Below are 21,791 nucleotides of genomic sequence, written 5' to 3' on the forward strand. Positions count from 1 at the left end.
ATAGACCTAATTTCGTAACCACCCTTATTATTTTCTGTGATAGTATATAAGAATGATTTTCGGTATGGGATTTATAAGCACTCCTATATCTGGTTGTTTGTTATAGTGTTCATATTTGGTCAGATTATGATTCTTTTATAACATAGCGTCTTGTGTGACAGTATATGTGTGTGTTTGTTTATCTTTTGTATATTCCAAATAGTTTTGTTAAATCGTAAGTAATGGGTTATCGGATAGGAAAAACTGGGTGTTGGTCTCTCTAGCAGCGTATTGGATAGTAAGTGTGCGATATTGCTCTCGAACGGCGTGTATATGATATGATGAGAGTGTTGATAACTTGGACCTGGATGGGAAATGATAGGATGTCCGTCACTCCCAATGGACTATTTATGAAATACAGTTTATTGCTAAAGGTAAAGATAAAGATACCTGCTTTTTATCTGTCATAGAAAGGGACATTGGACTCTAGAAAACGAACCTCTAAGAACCTGTGAAACACGAGAAAAGAGAGGCAAACGTAAAGATACTTGTTATTGATGTCAGGAGAGAAGGAGCTTTCAGAAGCAGACATTGAATAATGGCCGATGAGAAATTCAAGAAAACGAGAAGAAACAGTAGAAAAGAAAAAAACTCCATCCAGTAAAGAAATTCGAAAGTGGAAGACAGTAAAAAGTTAAACATATGCAGTGTTTTATAAATGTTCATTGTGATTCTGATTTCATAAGAGTACAAGAACAAAAATGTCAGCGCATATATGCCTTTGTCTTTTTCTTTCGTATGGATGAGCTATTTACCGATGCTTTTGCGCAAAAAATGACCTGATGGTTAAGAAGTATGGGGTTGGATGAACCATGCCTGACGTTGGTCGATTTATCTTTTTCGGTGGTTAATAAATGTAAGGTGATGTTCACTATACAATGCGTATATATGGTATACTGTGGCGTGTTGGATAGTAGGTGACTGAGTAGTGATTACTGCATACGGTGTTTTGGATAGGGTCTGTTGGGTAATGGACAGTAGAAGACAGCATGCTGGTCACTATACACGGCGTGTTGGAAGAATATGTGATGTACAAGGCACTACACATGGCCTGTGGATGGTATCATGTAGGGTATTGGCTTGTAGATGACTGCACGGTGGCCACTATACACGGCATGCTGATGGTATAATATGGAGTGATGGATATTATTAACAAAATTAACATTGTGTTTGCTATAGAGGCCAAACAACCCAAATATATGTTGTACGTGAGAGTGTGAGAATATCTCATCCCATTCTTTTACATCTCTTCCCCCCTTGGATGATATTTTGCCCATGTGGTATGCACGTATTTTCACATAAATGTGAGCAGTAAAATGTTTATGTATGATATATAAACATGCTATACTCTGGTTTTGTTACCGAGTAAAGCCATCACGGACGTGGTTTCTTCAAACTGCTTTGTTTGGTTTACCAATTTCTCCACATACAAGGTTCCTGCAGTTAGAAACCCATTTAACCCTGGTTCTCTGGGAGTAGATTTAACTACAAGGGGTGTTTAATAGGCCCAAACTTATCGCTGTGTAATCATGCTACAGCGGGTTTTGTCAGGATTTTGTCCACTTTACAGGAATCAGCTTCCACTACAGAGGTATGAGAAATGTAAAATTATATCCCTTGTATGCAATCCGTTTAATATGATATAATTTGTATCTATTAGGTGTTTTGGAAATTATTCCATTTTTTACAAAGAGACCGACCTATGTCACGTAACACCATGGTATGAGATGAACAATGGTCTGTTTCAAGTTAGTCATACTTTAAAACTAAACATTCAGATTTAATTAAATTATGCGTGGCATGAATTAAAGGAAGAGTAATGGTCGAGTTAATTTAATTAAAGAAGACTATTCTTGTCAGACATAATTCGTATAAGAAAGTGGCTATTATAATAATTATCTTGTACAGTAGTTCTTCTGATAGGATTTAAAGTGTAAGAATGCCAATTCACTTGCACGCAAGCATGATACATTTTAATGTTTTAGCACTTAACTGTGTCTATTGTACTGATTGGTTCAGTCATTATCTTATTATCTGTTTTGTGACGGGGAGTGGTATAACTCTCTTGGGTTTTGTACAGTCTGTAAGCTGCTGTTGCTGGTGATGTGGCTCGGAGGAGGGTATTGTTTGACTCGTAGTGAGGCACTAGTACATCGGGATCAGTTGGTCTGCAGGGAACAGGAAAACTCCCGCGGGATCGTTATATACGCCGGGACGAGCAGATTGGCGTGGTGTCTCATCGAAAACTGGAGACGAGCTAATCAACTGGACAAACGTCATGATCGTCAATTGCACGCCATAATATATACGAGTACCGTCTTTCAATCAGCATTGTTCATTATCGGTATAGGAGTGAAAGACAATAATACATGTGAATGAAACATGCAATAATCATAGTTTTGGTACAAACTTATCCAGGTGATATATCTATATTTCAGTAATATTTGTTTATATATATTATATTTGTTCGCAATATATACAAAAATTGTCTGATTATTCAGTGCAGTCATGTGTTCTGATTTGTTCCGTTTATAACCTTTACGGTGGATATGTTTGTATGTAAGCAAATCTTGTTATAAACACTCCTACCCTTGTGTGATAGCAAAATATGTTTGAGCATATAGCGTGTATATACAAACTTTTATGTGATAGTATGTATGTTTATGTGAGTGTCTCTTTCGTATCCTTCTAATATTTACTACACCCCTCTTGAATGATAGTATGTTTATTTGCACATAAGTATAAATTCTGAGAACAAAAACGCGTTTTCGTTGGTAACTGGGGTTTGTGATTGAATTGTGACAAAATATAAGGTGCTGGATAGTATGTGTGTGATGTGGCTTGTAATATAAATTGCTTGACGGTAAGGATGTGTTTGGATAGAATATGAAAACTTATGGTGGAATAGTATCTAAATATTGTAAAAGTACATGTCACTTATACTTCTTTTTGTATGTATGCAAACTCAGCCTGTATGTAAACAGTCCCACATTGTAATATCATTGATGTATGGACAGCATGCGTCTATAAGCACGCCTATCTTTATGTGATATGCTTCTATGCAAGTATAGTGTGTCAACAGTCATTCCCATTATGCTGGATAGTATGTTTGTACGTATGTCAGTACTTTGCGTCTATAAAGACTCCTGCCTTTGTGTGATAATATAGTATGTATGTGTTAAGCTGTAACGTGTATATACACGTGTCTACCCATTTCGTTAATTAGTAGGGATGTGCGTGTTTGATTTTATACCAAGATATTTTATAATTACATTTCCTTATGGCTCTATTAACTTTTCAACATGGAAACCGCTTATATCAATTCCCAAGTTAGCATAGGATTTCCAGCTTGGCTTGCAACCGCCATTCCCCAATTAAACCTAGGGATACTTTTCGTATAGGATCGTTCCTTTGGCTCCAAATTGCCATTTGGATCTCGACTGTCATATTTTAAGGTCACCTCGAACAATGTTACCGTGTAACTCCATTTGAAATCAGCCGCCTTCAACAATAGTATCATTTGCCCACAATGTTAAACATGGATTTAGCATTGAATTTAACCTTTGGGTCTCAAGTGGCACATAATGTCAACCTATGTGCTAATGCTAATTACTGCACGGCTTTCAAGTGACACATGCAAGCACATCTGCATAGTCTTTTCAAACTCATTTTGCAAAATCGTTAGCAGGTAAAATGCTCTAACTTTCAGGGACTGGTGCAGACAAAAAGCCTTTATTATTCTAAAGATTTTAAGTAAAATCACACGTTTCATGTAAACTTAAAGCTTCTGAAGTACATATAGTACCAGACATATAGTACACCTAGAAAGTACGCGATGATGATGATGATGATGATGATGATGATGAAGGTAATAACTATAAAGGGAGAAAAAGAATACGTACTTTTCATTTCCGTAATAATATTATGCATGCAGTGTAGTCCACGATGATGAAGAGATAGTACATGCAAATCACGAAGTTTATGAATCACTGCAAATTGTACAAAATCAAAATGTATTATTTCGCAATACATTTTAGGACAAATAATACGATCGTTATATTGAATCATATTTTTAAGACTTTATATTAAATCAAAACACACTTATCCGCTTTAACTAGAAACAGTAATCAAATTTAGATACAGTATGATTGTCTCAGTAACAAGAACATCTTTACTTGCAAAGCCATATTAAAATATAATCTACCAAAATAGGTCTATGTTTGTCTGTCAGTGAGAGAGAACGAGAGACAGACATAATCAGATAGAGAAAGAAGGCGGATAATCTTACCGGAGTCAAAGGAATGACATTGACCATCATTTGCCAAAGCAAGGAGCTCTATAAGAGAAATATCCCTGTGTTTTTACGGACTAATGCGTACAAGTAACATATTTAGAATAATGCTAATGGGAAGATTTCCACTACATTATATTACGGTTACATCTCGAAATCTTAATTTATTGAGGAATATACTCAAAAATCAGTTAGAAGAGAATATATTGAAGTCCATATAAGGCTTCAGTTATTATTATGTTTTGTTTTCTTTATTTTAAAAAAAAATTGTTCTACTCCATTGGTGCACAATTTGCAGTAAAATATAACATGTAATCATACTGTCCCTGTTATGTACTCGGATTCACATGCTATTAATTTATTTTACAATCGTTGTTACTGATATTCGCAACAGAAGAACATTGCTGTTTGCAGCGGTATAACAGGCGTTAAACGTATCTGACTCACACACACAAACACCCACAGACACAGAAACACACACACACACACACACACACACACACACACACACACACACACATATATATATATGTATATATATATATATATATATATATATATATATATATATATATATATATATATATATATATATATATATATATATATATATATATAATGCCCATCTAAATTGCCTTCATAGACCTAACGAAGGCATTTGATCTGGTTAGTCGGAGTGGACTCCTGCAGAAGATTGGCTGCCCCCACGTCTGTTTGCTGTCATCATGTCGTTCCACGAGAACATGCACAGCACAGTGTACTTCATTGGTGCAGCATCTGAAGCATTCCCAGTCAAACAAGTCCTTGCATATACATCTTTGCCATCTTCTTCTCCATGCTTCTCCAGTACGCATTCAATGACTGCAGTGACGGAGTGTGCGTCCATACCAGGGCTGACGGCAAGCTGTTCAACATCGCCCGTCTCCGTGCTAAGACTAAAGTCACAGAGGTACGCATCCGTGAATTGCTCTTCGCCGACAATGCAGCCTTGACATTACACACAGAAGATGGACTTCAGCAGCTGGTATGCCGCCTCTCCCAATGCATGTAAGGAATTTGGACTGACCATTAGTTTGAAGAAAACGAACTTCATGGCGCAGGACGTAGACTACCCTCCGTCTGTCACCATCGATGGGTACAACTTGGAAGTTGTCGAGAACTTCACATACCTCGGGTCTAACATCTCCAGTTCCCTCTCCATTGATTGTGAGGTGAACGGCAGGATTACCAAGGCAGCAGCAGCGATGGTCAGACTTAACCAGAGGGTCTGGAACAACCCCACCCTCACTGAGAAGATAAAACTGCGTGTCTACCAAGCTGCGTGATAAGCTCACTTCTCTACAGCAGCGAAACATGAACCACCTATGCAATACACGATAGTAAACTCATCAGCTTCCACCTGAGATGTCTGCGGCACATTCTGCACATCCAGTGGCAGGACAAAGTACCCAACACAGAGGTTCTAGAACGCTTGAACATGAACAACATGTTCTCCATTCTCAGCGAGAGGGGCCTTCGCTGGCTTGGCCATGTCAAGAGAATGGACCCAGGACGCATTCCCAAGGCCCTGTTATATTAGGAGTTAGCAGAAGGTAAACGACCAACTGGACGACCACATCTGCGCTACAAAGATGTTTGCAAGAAGGATATGAAGACATCAAACATAAATGTCAACGACTGGGAGAGCTGTGCAAACAACCGTTACAGCTGGCGTCTAGCTGTCAGGCAGGGAGTTCAAAACCCAGAGGAAGAGAGCAAAATAAAAGAAGCTGAAAAAGAGCTAGAAAGAAGGATAAACAAAAGCTTACTTTGGAGCTATGCCATCGTCTCCCGTAGACGGAAAGATGCCAGGATATATATATATATATATATATATATATATATATATATATATATATATATATATATATATATATATATATATATATATATATATAACTACCGAACTTAATGTCGACTTGCAGTACAAGTCGAATCAGCAAATACGGCAAATTGTCCGTCATCCATCCATAGATATATCGATGTTCAGTGTAACACGAGACCAGATAAATACTTCGGATTGTGTTTTTCACTTCGTTCCAAACAGAATCTCGAATTTTATCCTATCTATAACTCAGTAACCTTTCCAGTAAGGCTCATTAAATGTAACTTAAAGTACCTTGTTTGTTTAACACTAAGCATTTTAAATGTATTATGTACTTTTAGCTATAATGACATAGACCCGAACATGTATTAGTTACATATAGGATGAAACTAACGATGCTGAGAGGAATTGCATTATAATAACGTCCGGTTTCATAGATATTAAAAGTATCACTACATCATATTTCAAATTACCATGAATAGGGAAATTGCATCATTAATACTAAAAATGCTTTTTCCAATTTGATAGTTTTTCTTTGGGAGGGGGGTAGATTAGATAAAGAGAGAAGGATTCACATGTGTTCCATCGCATTTATATTCGTTCACCTCTTGATCAGAATAAAATGTGTTCCGATATATTAGAGAGAGAGAGAGAAAGAAATTTCAGCTCTTCGGTTGTTTTTTTTACCCTATTGCCCCCGTATTGCTCAATATTTGTCAAAGAGAAAAATCGTTAATAAATTTGACAGTAAATGTAAACTATGAAAATACATACCATACTCCTTCAGGGTTTAAATATTCACAATAGCTATATCCATATACAATCCATTAGGTTATATCCCAAGAATTATCTTTTATCATGCTAATTTTCTTTACATGTAGAATGACCTCTCCATTCCCAACAAATACAATTTTGTTTAAAGTGCACGTTACTCTTCCTGGTCTTTGGCGGCAATTGTTTTGTATCTTTGCTCATGCGTAATGTACTTTAAATTGTAGTCGGTTCCGTCGGCAAGTTCAAAAATGTAACTGGCTGAGAAATTTACACGTGAAACAACTTGGAATTTTCTTTCATTATATGGTAAGATATTCATAAGATCTTTGGGTAGCCTCAGTTCCTTATTGCTAGCCTGACTAATTAGATCTGGTCTTCCGAATCTTGACCTCAACATGTCTTAGCTTGTAATGACTGAATACTGACAACCATATCATATATAATTTGCAAGCAGATACCAGTACAAATCCATGCGATATGTTTAATAATGAAAGTGTCAACAGAAACTTGAAAATATTGCTTCGCTAGTGGTATTAATTGACATTGCATATGGTACTGCACTTGTACACGAGTAAGATCAGTCATCAGGAAAATGAACATCAGAGATTTACAATCGTGTAGATGTCTGCGTCTCTCCCTCAAGGGGCTTACGTTGTATTTGATCATTAGGTGCAAGAGGAAAATTGTGATGGAATATGTCTTTGTCATGGTTATTCATCCTCAAACTTGTAAATTCCAATGCAAATATAAGTAATCAAATTTAAACACAATATAAAACAAACAATTTACATTACTCGCACATGCTACTTTCTAATCTATCTTAATTTTTAATATTGACGATTACGTAATTGTGTAAAATACTCGATGTGTGGGATCCACATATAGATCGTTTAGGAGTAGGAGACGAAGCTAAGATTTTCTGGTTGAAACGTATCGTCTTATAGGCCGGCAAGTATATATATATATATATATATATATATATATATATATATATATATATATCTGTGTTTGTCAAACGTTCCCGTTGCTTTGGAGAAAAATAGTTTTGTGAATTTCGAGAATATCATTCTTATCGGAATAGAATATTATGTGAAGGAAATAGGACACGTACTATTTCAATGCATACTTCTATATTAACGGTAAAACCGGTTGTTTTCCTTCATTAAAAATACGTGTTTAATGCTTTTTCATTCACTGACGACAATATGTAGTTTTGCATCAATTTCCAATCTTATTTAAAAAAATCATAGGTGACTTCGTTTTATGAAAGTATATTTTCATTCACATTTATTGAATAATTGACAGATATCATTAAGAGTTAAGCGGGACAACTTTGTTAAAAATGTAGTAAATATATATTACTCGGCGAGAATGCGAAAATGTGAAAATAATGTAATTTATACAGAGTATTGATCCATGCGCAGTTAGGATGCCCTTCGTCGAATATTACACCGGACACCCCGGTATTTATTTGGTCTGTTCCTTGCTTAATGTAATCCTCTATTGGGCGCGCAAGAGTTCAGGTATTGATATTCGTTAGTGGCCTTCCTAATTTGCAGCGAGTATTTTAAAAATATGCTAAGTGAAATTATGAAAAGATCGAGGTAATTCAAAAGTAATAGTATTACATTATTTATAGTCCATACAAATCATTATTATTTTTCTCTTATGAATGCTACTATCAGATTTGTATTACCACCGATATCTCTCGTTTTCTCTCTCTGTGTGCATATTAGTCGGTTTGTTTCAGTTTCACGACCATGAGTACAGAGAGAGAGTGAGAGACTTAAACTATATTCAATGTGACCTTTTGTAACCTTGTTTGTCTAAAGTTTTATATTTTTAAAGCAAATATACTATTATATGAAATAACAGGTTTATATAGTCTCAAGGGAAAAGATGAGAGTTTCTTTTCCATTATATGTATATATCTGTGCCACCTAGCGAATGAATACCTTTTCCTGTCAGGTAATTACATTCGGAGCGAGTGGCAATATACACAACTCTGTTTGAAAGTGCAAAGATGCCATTATAACGACTTAGAAGATTGAAGATTACTTGGTTTATTTTGGAGCGTAAGGTTCTTTCAACTCGAATTTTTTTCTTTCTTGCTCCATAAATTTCCATGCAGTTTTCCTTTACTGAGAGATTTCGATGCAGAGTGTATCATCTATTATTCCACCCAAACACGAAAGTGAACGTGATAGGAATGTATACATGTGGTCTGGTTACTATTAATAATAAACGTACCAAAGCAAATTTATATAAGCTTCAGCGACAGAGTCACTCGACTTGCACTTGCAAAATAAATAAAATCCAAAGTATAAGTGTATATGTGATAATGTATGTTAATGCTCGTGTATCATCATTCATGACGTACCTATCTAACTGCACGTCAAAGGTATGTCTGTACATGGTTTTAATTTTCATGATTTGCACTTTAATTCTGTCTATCGGTCAGTTTATCTGTATGGAGGTTCCACTTACCTTTGTATTGCGTATAACTTTCGCAGTTCTAACAAATGAGATAAAATGTAACAATTTTATTATCAAGCATTTATGAATCACAAAATAAATATAACTTTTAATGCTGCATTACAAAAGCTATGTAATGATGCTACAGAGATTTACTTTTAGTGCAAAACCAATGGAGAACTTAGGCCTAGATCATCGCATTTTATTTCAAATCTTCACATGAACAATTCGTATTTGTTTTTGTTTTAAATTCTAACTTATTCACATTAGGGATTTTTTAAAACTATGATATCTAACAGCATTTTGCAATAAATAAGTACACACTGAGTTCTACAAAAGTGAGTTGGATATTAACTTCAAGAATGAGCTTAAAGTTGGCAAAGAAAATGACAGTTGCCAATTATGTCGTTTTTGACAGAAGATTTGGAATCATGAATGCGCAGTAATTGCTATTGGGATGGAGGGAGAAGATGAAGGCAACAAAGTCTGTTTCTTTTATATTAAAAAATATCAATTTAATTCATTAACACACTTGCTGATCAGTATGATTATGAAATACACATAATTCTAGATGCTGTACAAAAATGTTCATATCGCATTTTTATTTCGAATCTTCAAATAATCATGGACAAGTTACTTTATATTTACTTTACCGAGACAAGTGTTTACGTGTACGATGTTTGTGTTATATGCAGAAATTGACTAACAACATTAGACGTGGTCTTTGTTTCAAGCAAACGCTTGGTGTAGATGTCATACAGAATACTAATTTGATTGAAAATACGATACTTATCGTACTTATCTATATATACATATGTGTGTGTATGTGTGTGTGTGTGTGTGTGTTTGTGCTTGTGTGTATTTGATATCAGTATATGGTCATACAAAATTTAATAAACTTGAGAATAAGTATTGAGCACAACGTTCCCAATAAACGATACAATTTCCAATGTTGATTTTATTGGATCCAATAGTCATCTTTCAATGCAGTGCATAGATGAAGAAGTTAAATTGTACTATAACTGAATGTATTATAATTTCATACGAAATTTTGTCGTATGAATTATACATGAGGAACTCTCAGTTGTACATAACGGCAATTTCATCTTCTTTCGTTTTATTTAAACTGATAATATAAACCATGTAATGTTGTTTCATAAAATCAAGGCTAAGTCAGATGGACATGACAGTTAACGTATATGCACCATCCTACTGAAATAAACGTTGAAAACCCGTACTTATGTGTCTTAAACACAGTGTGTATTTGTGTATGTATGGCTTTGAGATCTAAAGCAGCTATGGTACAAACTTTTGGATGCATCCGGGTATTAGTTACTCGGGAAACAACGTGACAGGCTAATCGTTTGCAAGCTATGTTCACATTCATGGCATGCAAACTCTGATCCATATCATTTCGAAAATGTAGTAAAATACCCCTAATCTGTATAATAGTTTTCATTTGTAAATCTCTATCGTTTTTATTATATGCTCAGATTTTCATTCATTCTGTATATGTACGTTGTATTGGTTTCGGTGATAACTCCATTTCATGTATGATATCATCAATTGAAGTCTATTAAGCATTCAATTGATGATACATAAGGAAAATCATTGTATAAAATGTAATACTTGTTAGGAATTTAAGGTTTAGTAGACGCATTATTGTGCCTACTTGCGGGGTCACTAGACTCTTCAATTACGTATCTCACATAATTAGTTTAATTTAATTTAAGGATTCAAATAAGAGGCCTCAAAATAAGAAATATTTGGCTAATATTGTATTGGTAATGAAGGCGGTAAAAGAAAGAAAAAAAAAACATGTTCTACAACAAGATACCCGTGTTATAGCCTCTTGAAATATTGGAGCATTAATAAAAAGCAGGCAAAAGTGGTACTGAGGAGGTAATGTGTCACCTCAAATTTGATTAAAGCGCAATGCTATAATATTAATTGCCTTTCAGGTGTTAGGATGATGAAACAATAAATGTTTTATTGATAAATGCCTTCGAAAACAATTGAATGCACATATTTGTTTCATATCAGATGCACTTCTATGAGATTTGCGTTAGGATACAATTATTTACGACAATTTCGCTTTGGGAACTAATACGTCTAGTAATATTTTACGATTTCTTTCATCTTGTGACGATACCATTTTAGGGATTGATACGTGCCTTTACTCTTTTGTGTAAGGTTTGGGGAATAGGCAATACTCTGAATTTGTGAAATTCAGGGGGGAAATGACCTTAGGATTTTGTTGCAAAAAGCGTTAGTAATGTACGCCCGCAATAGTAATTGTGCCTTGTTTATAGTGTAAGCTTTAAGCTGAATTTTGGGGAGAAATTCTGACTGTGCACTGCCCGTGTATTGATTGTTTGTGAAAGGGTTTGTTTGGTGCGAGTCCTTAAGAAGGGCCATACTTTAGTAGTTAAATACGTGTGGATCTATATTGAGTAGGACAGTACGACTTGAGTAGGTAGAGAACTTAGTTCGTGTGACAACCTTCAATTAGCCCAGATGACGACAGCCAGGTAGTCGGTGAATTTAAGTCAATTGTTAAGGACTAGTTATGTTACTAGTTGGGTTATGAAAGGGCCATGTTAGCTGAAAATTTGGAGCGAAGTGTTAGAGAAGACAAAGCGCACGAAGCGGCGGATCGAGAGAAAGAGAAAGACAAACACCAAACTAAGAGAAAGAACGAAAAGCAGCGGAGCGAGAAAAACAATGAGAAAAACAACCAGTCGAGCGTAGACTGAAAAGATAAGAAATGGATCGAGAAAAGAAGAAAAAGCTCGGATTAGCCAGATTGCTTGCAGAGAAAAAGCACGGGAACACAGACACGCGTTAGCAATGGAGATGCTGAGGATGGAAGTCAAGTCAAGGAGGGGTGAAGGACTGAATGAATATTCAGGACCCACAAATAGGCGATCTGAAAACAGACGACCAATAGAGATTACCATGCCCATGTTCAACGACAAGGAAGAAATGGTTGACACATTTTGGACGCAAATTGGCACTGTTTATCAGATACCCAAAGAGCAATGAGCTATCAACGTCCCAGCATTCTCGCAGTCTTGCAGGAACCCTATAAAGACGTCTACCAAAATATGACGCTGAATGACGTAACGACTAAGACGCCATAAAGGGAGCGCTGCTACGAAACCATGAGTTGTCGGCTGAAAGTTTCAGAAAACAATTCAAGGAGTCGTCAAAACAAATTACAGAAAAGCACGCGCAATTTCATGCCCGCGAACGGGTAAAGTTTGCTTAGTGGATAAAAATGACAGTTAAGACGCTAGCGTAGGAAGGTATACACAAACAGATGTTAAAAAAATCACGTGTTAAGTATATATCGGAAAGATTTCATCGTTTCTTAGAGGAGAGTGAGCTTTCGAGCTAAGAAGATAACACTATGATGGGCGACCGTTACAAAACGCTAACTCGCGTCCAAACACGTGTGGTGCAATAGATTAACCTGGCATCAACAAACTCCTGAAGGCCATGAAGGGGCACCATAAACACAGAGTGGTCAAAACAGTGGGAGGCTAGGGGCTAGTAATCCCAGCCTTGATCATCTCCGTTGGATGTGGAAAACCGAAGGGCACATAAGGGGTGACAAGGACGCATAGGAGATCACCTATGCTATGTCTGCAACAAGTAAAGCCGCGTCGTTAAGGATTGTATAAAGTATCGTCCGACAACAATCAATGCGTCAACTCAGCCTACTGTTAAGAAGCGAAAAACAGTAGAGTTGATGAACACAGCGGTAGATAGGGTCAATGGCAAGTTAACAACCGCGCTGTATGATACCGGCCGTAGTTAGTTGGTCTTGGTTGATAGTGAATATGTCAAGCTTGGAGATGACACAGGCGAAACGGTGGATGTCCAGTTTGATAACAGGATCAAAAGATTTACTTCCGGCGGTGAACATTGATTTAAATTCGCCGTATGTGAAAGGGCGAATCGAAATAGCATGTTTGTCGGAATTGTCTCACTACGTGACCATAGGGTGTATTTGTGTGTTGCAATAGACTAATCCTGTGACCTGTACGCCTGTGCACGTGGGGTTTGTGGAGACAAGGCCTATGAAGCAAAACTCAGGGTCGAAGCCGTGGAGACCCATCACTTCGCTCATAGATAATATTCTACCTGGCGGCTTTGGAAAGCTTCAGGAGGAAGATTTGACTGTTATAATGGTATGCAGGTACGCTAAAGAAATGACCATACTGAAATCGACAGTTAACGATGTGAAGGTTTAGTTTGAACAGGGTATCTTGTACAGGTACTCCAGGAAAGTTTCAGATACGTTTAAATATGTTATTATGACGTGAGCTAAGCGAGTAGAAATGCTTAGGTTGGCACTTGACGGTCTACTCGGAAGCCACGTGTGCGTGGCGAAGACCGGAGATAGGCTAGTGAGGGTGATTTATTGTCCAGGTGTATATGTTCTGTTTGTTATGTGACAAGTGTCAGCTGAGTGGCATCTAAGACTTCCAATTGTTCAGTGGCACTTGGAACCACCCCTCTGATTGATTAGACTTTCTTTAGTGTGGCGCTGAACCTGATTTTTATGATAAATCCTGCATCTGAGAGATGAAATTGTTTTGCATTAATTATAGCTGACTACGCCTCCCTTTACCCATAGGCCGTTTTGGTAAGAAAACATTGACTCAGTTACGGTACCTGAGACATTGCAGGGAGTTTGGTCTAGACTTTCTGTTCCTGAAGAGATATTATCAGACCATGAGACGCAGTTCGAGTGCGACAGTTCGAGGTGGGTGACAAGTGTTGTTGCCGTCATAGTAGATCAAACGTCATGTCTCTTGGAGGTGGCTGGGCTGTCGTTATAACGGAGAAGAAGGTGGACAGAAATACCATATCTGGGAAGAGACAAAGAGAAGAAACTCTACCCCGACAACTTAAGTGAGTGTTATCACGAAAGAGAAACACCTACCCCGGGTTTGCCACAGTTGTGACTGACTAACCCACGACAACGGAGGAGAGGCGGAGGTATTTCTTAATTGTTTGTTAACGACGGTAGAAACCTACATCGACGTTGTCTTTGAAGAGACGTTAAGATCAGAGTAACTAAATGAAGTGGGGTCCATGACTACTCAAGAGTCTTCTCAGAGCGACATGGCAGGATAGTTTTGGAGGAGTTCAATTTGAAGCTACTGGACGAAAATCCCGTGAACTTGAAATCATGTTCACTACCACAGGCACAAGTAGAAGTTGTCTGAAATGAAATTCAAGCTATGATAGATCAAGGACGAGCATATATAATTGTGCTACGCTAGGCTTTAGAACGACTTAGATAGGACTTAACCGCACTGCAGTCTGAGTACCATGTAGGGCTTAGGAAACTAACATACCTAGGTAACACCCTCAGCGAAGGCATAATAATCCCAGATAGTTCAAACGTTAACCAACGTAGGGACACGGTACGACCAACCACTAGGATTTAAGTTCAGTCTTTATTGGGAAAAGCAGGGTACTATTGTCCATATGTTGCTTACTTCAGTGTTATTGCTAGTCCATTGAACTATTTGAATAGGAAGAAGGCTCAGACGAAAGTTATCTAGACAGACATACGACCAACCACTAGGACTTAAGTTCAGTCTTTATTGGGAATAGCAGGGTACTATTGTCCATATGTTGCTTACTTCAGTGTTATTGCTAGTCCATTGAACTATTTGAATAGGAAGAAGGCTCAGACGAAAGTTATCTAGACAGACATACGTGAATACACATTACAGACGTTAAAGGACGGCCAACGTCATTTGTAAAATTACAAACAATGACAATGGACTTTGTCTTAAGTACAGACGCTTCTGACAGATGTTTTGGTGCAGTGCTGTTGCTAGAGTATATTGGAAACTTACTTCCGGGTGCGTATGGTAGGAGGACATTGTCGACTGCAGAGAACGCTTGGCAATAATGTTTTGGGTGTCTAACTTACAAAGTTACATGTATGGACAAATTGTATTAGAAACTGCCTACGAACAAGTCGCCTATTTAGCCCAAGCTAAGTTGACAAATCCAGGATTAATGAGAGTCATTCTTTCTTTAGCAGTATTAGGTTCAGGTACGGTATATTAAGGGTAGCGAGAATGTAGGGACTAATTGTTTAGGTAGACAGAGGGTGTTTGAGGTGAAGGGTTCACCTGAAGACGTTTAGGTGGTAATCGGGTTACATGTCCACAATTTTGGATCGTGATAATCCCAAATTTTACTCTCCAATAGGAGACCTATGTAAAAGTGAAAATAGTTTTAAATTCTCTAGCAGCATTTTGGTCGTGATCAGCGTGACATATAGCTGTTAACATTGACGTATGGGCTAGGTTCACAAGAAATTGATGCCTGCGAATAATGTAATATACTGTTTGGGAGCATGATTTGATCTTAATTAGGGCTCCATTAAGATAGTAGTCCCACATACATCCTAACGTAGGGTCAAGTAGAGGAACACGACAAAGTAGATACAATACAGAAACAGTTTGTACCATTGGAATATAAATGTCTTAAAACGATTTTTTTCTTCCAGAATAGTTATTAACAAAGGTTGACTAGAGAGAATTACTCTAATTTCCATGGAATTGTTACAATTTTGGCTATTAGATAAAGTTAATCGTGACTGGCTAAGATAAACGAGGCAATGTGCGTTTCAAAATTATATAAAGGTTTTAACTAATCACCCTCGTGAATTGAGCTAGTCTATGTTTCTGCGGGAATCCCGAACTTAGCTTCGAGAAATAACAAGAATCGTCTAAGGGATGAGGGTCTAGAAGAATTTGAGAGACCCGGAACCAGAGCGAGGCAGATTCGACTGCAAAAAGAGAGGCACGAAAAGGGACAAAGGTATTGTCTCAAAAACATATACAATGATTATTTATGTACTTTTGAATTCTGTCTTGAATTTATTCATTTAAAATTTTAATTATATTTTTCTTGAGTTCCGAAGTTCTTTGTGCATTCATTGTCTTGAACGTTATACGATTCATGAGTTATAAGAATGTCATACAATGTTTCATGTGCGAATATTGGTTGATACCCGGAAAGGAAAAACCTAAAAAAACAATTGCTCGATTGGTTATTATATTTATTTGAAGTGGAAAATAATTCCACACCTGTGCTACACAGTGGGAAAGAGTGTCGACTGCAACCAAGTTAAGATTGAACGGATATGTTGGAGAGAGAGAGAGAGAGAGACAGACAGACAGACAGACAGACAGACAGACAGACATAGAGACAGGGAAAAGAAATAAGGCACCACTGACCAGTCACAACACTAATTTAAATAGGACAGGAAGCAACCTGATTATGCTGACATGGTGGTAATTTGAGTTCGATCACTCACTCGATTATATGATGACATTTATTTTATCGGTACAACCGAATTGTTAATTTGTTTTTCTCATAAATTTTGCAATTCTATTTTGATGAGAACTTGTATCATGCATTATCGTCAATTTCATTCTGTTTATGTAAATGATTAAATCGATATATATTATATACTGGGTCTCCTGTTGTTCTATTCTATATCTTTACTAATGATCTGTGTTATTCGGTCCATTAATTTCATATTCATTTTATTGTTTGTTGGATCTGGGCAGTTATACCGTGGCTTACTATCTCCTCGATAGTGATAACCAAAGCACAATAGCAGGTGGGAAACAATACCACTCCCTCCCTCACACATTCATCATCATTACTATCATTATTAGCATCAAAAATGTTTCAACGCATCGGAAAATCATACTCATATATGTGAGTTGCAGTTGTTGTGCAGATGTCAAAGTTTGCATCACGGAAAGTATCAGCAACTGATTAACTATGATCGTTATAGCTCGGCCGATAGATTCAACTGTTTCTAGCGGGGCATTACGAGAGTCTCCAGTGGAGTCTTTCCATAGGATTGACAGTTTCGTTTTTTCAGATAGTTTCAGTGGAATTGAGAAACGATTATTGGGAAATTTTGACAGATTTGTCCAACAAAAATGCTGCTCATTTCCATTGCTATGTCAAGTGAGCCAATCGCGTAGTTATTCACACTTGTTCTGTTGTAACTACTCATACACCGAGGAAATGGTAGTTTATATCTCCTTTGATAGTATGGTAATATTGAAGTAGCAAGTGATGGTATCATTGACCTACTTTTCGAGTTTGACGGTAAACATTTGATGATTCCTACTTAGTAAATTTATAGGTATATAGGAAAAATAATTTACTTAGCCGTTAAAGTTATCACATACCTGCTCACCATGTTGACCTTGGTACAAAATAAATCTTTTTCCACGCTCATCTGTTGAAAAGATGAATAAAACATTAGAAGAAAATAGTTATGCCATAAATAGCTTCACCTCAATACATTCGGTTTCCATTATTGTAGAATCGCAAATTACAACCCAATAGTGGATGTCGTAAACAACAATCTTATTTGAAGTTACAGCACAGTTCACAAAGTTAGATGACATTTGATGGCAATGAACATTCTCAGACTCACCACTTGCATGACGAAATCATCAAGACAAGGAAGTTTAATTTTGGTTGATGATATAAGGAGGGAAATCTGCTATTTGCTACTTCATTGTATGTGATAATAATTACAATGTTGCACTTGCGATTTGTTTAGATTTCAGAGTGTAATGCTCTCTTGATGGAGAAATCTGTAATGATAAAAAATATGTCTAATCGACAACTGAATTAGGGAAGTAATCACCACAAATAGCATCACCTCAATGCATTGAGTTTCCATCAATGTATTAGTTTACAAAATTAAATGGCATTTGATGGCAGTGAACATTCTCAGACTGACCACTTGCATGCGGACATCATCAAGACAAGTAATTGTAATTTTGTTTGATAATATAAAGTGGAAAAACCATTAGTTTCTACTTCATATTATATGATAATAACTACAATGTTAAACTTGCGATTACTCAAGATTTCTGTGAGTAAGGATGCTCTCTTGGTGTAGAATCTGTATTGCTAAAACAAATATTTCCAATTGACAAGTGAATTTGGGAAGTAGTCACAAATATATAGGTACATAGATAATTTGTGCTACTCACAAAAATTTGCGATAGCTTGACCTTAAAGTGTTTCTTAACTTGAAAATTTTAAGCAAGAAGTTTCTGCCAGGTTTATGTGGCCATCTTGCTTACTGTACAATGATCGTCTAGTCCAAATTAAGAAGAGAACAAATTATATAAATTCTGGAGTTCCTTAAACAATTCCCTCGATACATATCCGAACTTAAAAAGTGTCATTTCTACGGACACCTGAAATAACACTTCTACTAGTCACATAGTTCATGTAAGAATTGAAAATTTGTCCTCGAGTATTTTGATTTGATGTAATAGAGAATGGGTGGGAACAGCAACCAATAAATTAATTAAATGGACTGTTGTTGTGACAACTGAACAGAGTATTTGGTAGGTTATTCAACGAATCGTATTACTGAACAAATACTACTATCTTAAATTAACGATGTGGGAAAAATAGTACAAGAATATTTGCTAGTAACGTTAAGAAATTTCGTAAGAAATTAAAAGTCTGTTTTATACTAATATACACTGGTTACAATATGTTTCATACATTTACCTACCTTCCTGTTAATTAACATATCTACCTACCTATAAATCTCTCTATATATCTCACCTGCATTAATCAATAAGCAGGATACGCAAAACGCCCAAAGAAATCCGATTTCTGGAATAAAGCAAATTATATTGGAAAGGTATACATAATTAAATACATGAATTTTCATTTTCATCGATGAGTAGAACACACTTTCTGAATGGCATCGCTAACGATTTCCTGTTTCTTCAAGTATGTACAGTTTAGTTGAATTACGGATGATATTTGTAAAACATTTTCCTTAACAATGTATCAAACCATTAAATACACCTCTCTCAGCACTGTGATTTCACGCGATTTTGATTTTTAACGTAGCTTTAACAATTTTTCAGTCATATCGCTACGGTATCTGCAGTCATATTGCTATGATGTCTAGTGTGGCAGTCTATAGCCATGTCTAGCATTGGGGCATCATGCTGCAGACATGTAGCATCATGTCCCACCCAGTCACATTATCCTGACACCAGGCCGACCAGTCCTAACAGTAACCTCTTAATGCTGAACGCCAAGCGAGGCAGTTGTAAGTACCAATTTTGCAAGTCTTTGGTATGATTCGGTCGAATCCACGACCTTCCGCATTCGAGGCGGACGCTCTAAAAACTAGGCCACCGGAGCGGTCTCTCTCAGCACGTGTATATCATTAATTCAAAGAATCATATAACTAAGAATGTCAAACCTTTGTTAGGACGTTTTCTATCTGGCCAGCATGTGTTAATTCATGTACAAGCAATGTGTCACATGATAAATAAACTTGTAGCTTCCTGTTGATATCATAACTACATCAATGAAAGGCAACATGAGTTTGATTCATGCTTAAGGAGGTACTATCGGTTGTTTTGAATCATTATTTCCCCTCTTGTTGCAGATAGGTGATCTTTGAAAAACCACTTGTACTGCATAATGTATCATTTGTTTATTCATTTAAGTAATACCTAAAATACATAAGCTTGCTATTGTAGTTAAAGCTTCTTTTGAGTGAAGTTTCAAATAGCATTTTTATGACAAAATTATAATAATATCACTTTCTTCGCCAACTGGTATAAGAGAAGTAACACTTCAACGTCAGTATAATGGATATCTCACACGTACTGTTATTGTAAATAATATATAAAGGTATTTCTCCTGTAGAAAATAGGTGTAATCAACATATACTAATTTTGATATTGCATCTATCTGTAATAGCTATTCACAAAAATAGAAATCTAAAGCATATTAAGTGTACAATAATTGCTTTTATTATACTCACATTTGTTTCTCCGTTAACTTTTGATTGTGAAAATATTGCAGGATTTTTTTTTTATACTGAACACCTTTATACTGCACGACATGTGTCTAAATATAGTACGTAAATTATGAACTACTTTGTATACAAACTATGTGCACTAATGTCGTATACGATTTTGGTTGATTATATTTGTTTGCAAATGTACTAAACAAGCTGTTTCGTTCATTTGAAAGTAGAGATAATACAATTAACGATGTGGAAAGGTTCAAAGAGTCACAAACAAAACTTTGAAACAAGCTATTGAATGAACGTGATATTCGCAATGTCAACAACAGAAGTGGGGGTCGCAGTAATTTACCATACCATTCTGATAATTTAAAGAGTTCTTTAGGAGAAATATTTGTATCCCTTGTCAGATATAATGGTTTAGATTATGATCAGTTCTCTCTAGGGTCTATACAAATATCATAGGAAAAGCATATTTTTACCAAAGGCTATCGCATCTCTATCAGAAAGGTACCATTTTACAAGTCAGTCGGAACACTAAATTCGAGGGATAGAAATGCAACTGTAGATGTTTGATGGAAACTAAGAGCATCAGAACCAATAATCCATTACAACAAACATGGCATTTCCGCTGGCCAAACATAATGTCACACAACAGCAACTTTGCGATTTTCCCCGTTTACCTTTCTTGATACAATGTTAGGCTAGAGATAGAAGACATACACTGTATGATACAGGTCATAACTGGGGTTCCTCCACCAGCAAGTATGTAAGTGACAGAGGATAAACATATCTTCTTAAGCCAATAATAAGAATGGTAATCAATACACTTGCATGCACCTTTTATTTCCTACTCTGCAAATCCGAATGACATAACCCATGATATAGAAAGCCTGATACATTCCGAAATTTTACTGTAAGTGTGTCTACATTTCAAATGAAATCACATTCTTCTTACTGCACTGAATTGACCCAATCAATATCATTATATAATGAGCAGAAAATCAGATCAACAGGAAAACACAATCCAATTTCCAGAACAACTTTAAATGTTTGTTTCAATTCGTATTCTTTCAAAATATTACTCCGAATTTCAGTTTTAAGTAGACCAAAAAACGAAGAATATATTTTAAACTACTGTCGAGTGCGTGACAAAGTTCAAAGATAGCTGGGTGCTGATATGTGCACATTACTATTGTTACCTTTTGTTGATGAATCTACGATTATGTATTTATTTTGAAATACAAAATAAATTCAATGGCTTTGTTTCTAGTGGTGTATTTCTTTAGTATTAGGCTTTTCGTAGGAAACAAAAATGTGTATATAATACAAAGGTCACTGTGTATGTATGGGACATATGAACACGTATACTCGGTGTCATATTAAACTCGCAATTGCGGTATTACTCAGAAAAAAACTCGTCTATGTTTTCCCATATAAATGTTAATCCATTACCAAAGAAATTGCTCCATTAAATT

At 36.3% G+C, this 21,791-nt stretch overlaps 1 protein-coding gene across 2 annotated transcripts in view; it reads right to left on the bottom strand.

The window, feature by feature from the left end:
* Positions 1-21,791, bottom strand: part of LOC149790159 (uncharacterized) — a 43,562-nt gene that overhangs the window by 19,463 nt on the left and 2,308 nt on the right. The window contains exons 2-6 of one of the 2 annotated variants that reach the window (XM_089973406.1): positions 19,104-19,154; positions 17,696-17,745; positions 9,456-9,483; positions 4,328-4,375; positions 3,942-4,028 (exon numbers count right to left, since the gene is read on the bottom strand). In XM_089973406.1, coding sequence (XP_089829532.1) covers positions 3,942-4,028; positions 4,328-4,375; positions 9,456-9,483; positions 17,696-17,745; positions 19,104-19,154 — 264 coding nt within the window. The remainder of the gene's footprint in view (positions 1-3,941; positions 4,029-4,327; positions 4,376-9,455; positions 9,484-17,695; positions 17,746-19,103; positions 19,155-21,791) is intronic. The other variant, XM_089973407.1, reaches the window with a different exon arrangement.

Source organism: Sinohyriopsis cumingii, chromosome 10 (genome assembly GCF_028554795.1).
Source record: "Sinohyriopsis cumingii isolate HCF-2022 chromosome 10, ASM2855479v2, whole genome shotgun sequence".
Classification (NCBI taxonomy): Eukaryota; Metazoa; Mollusca; class Bivalvia; order Unionida; family Unionidae; genus Sinohyriopsis; species Sinohyriopsis cumingii.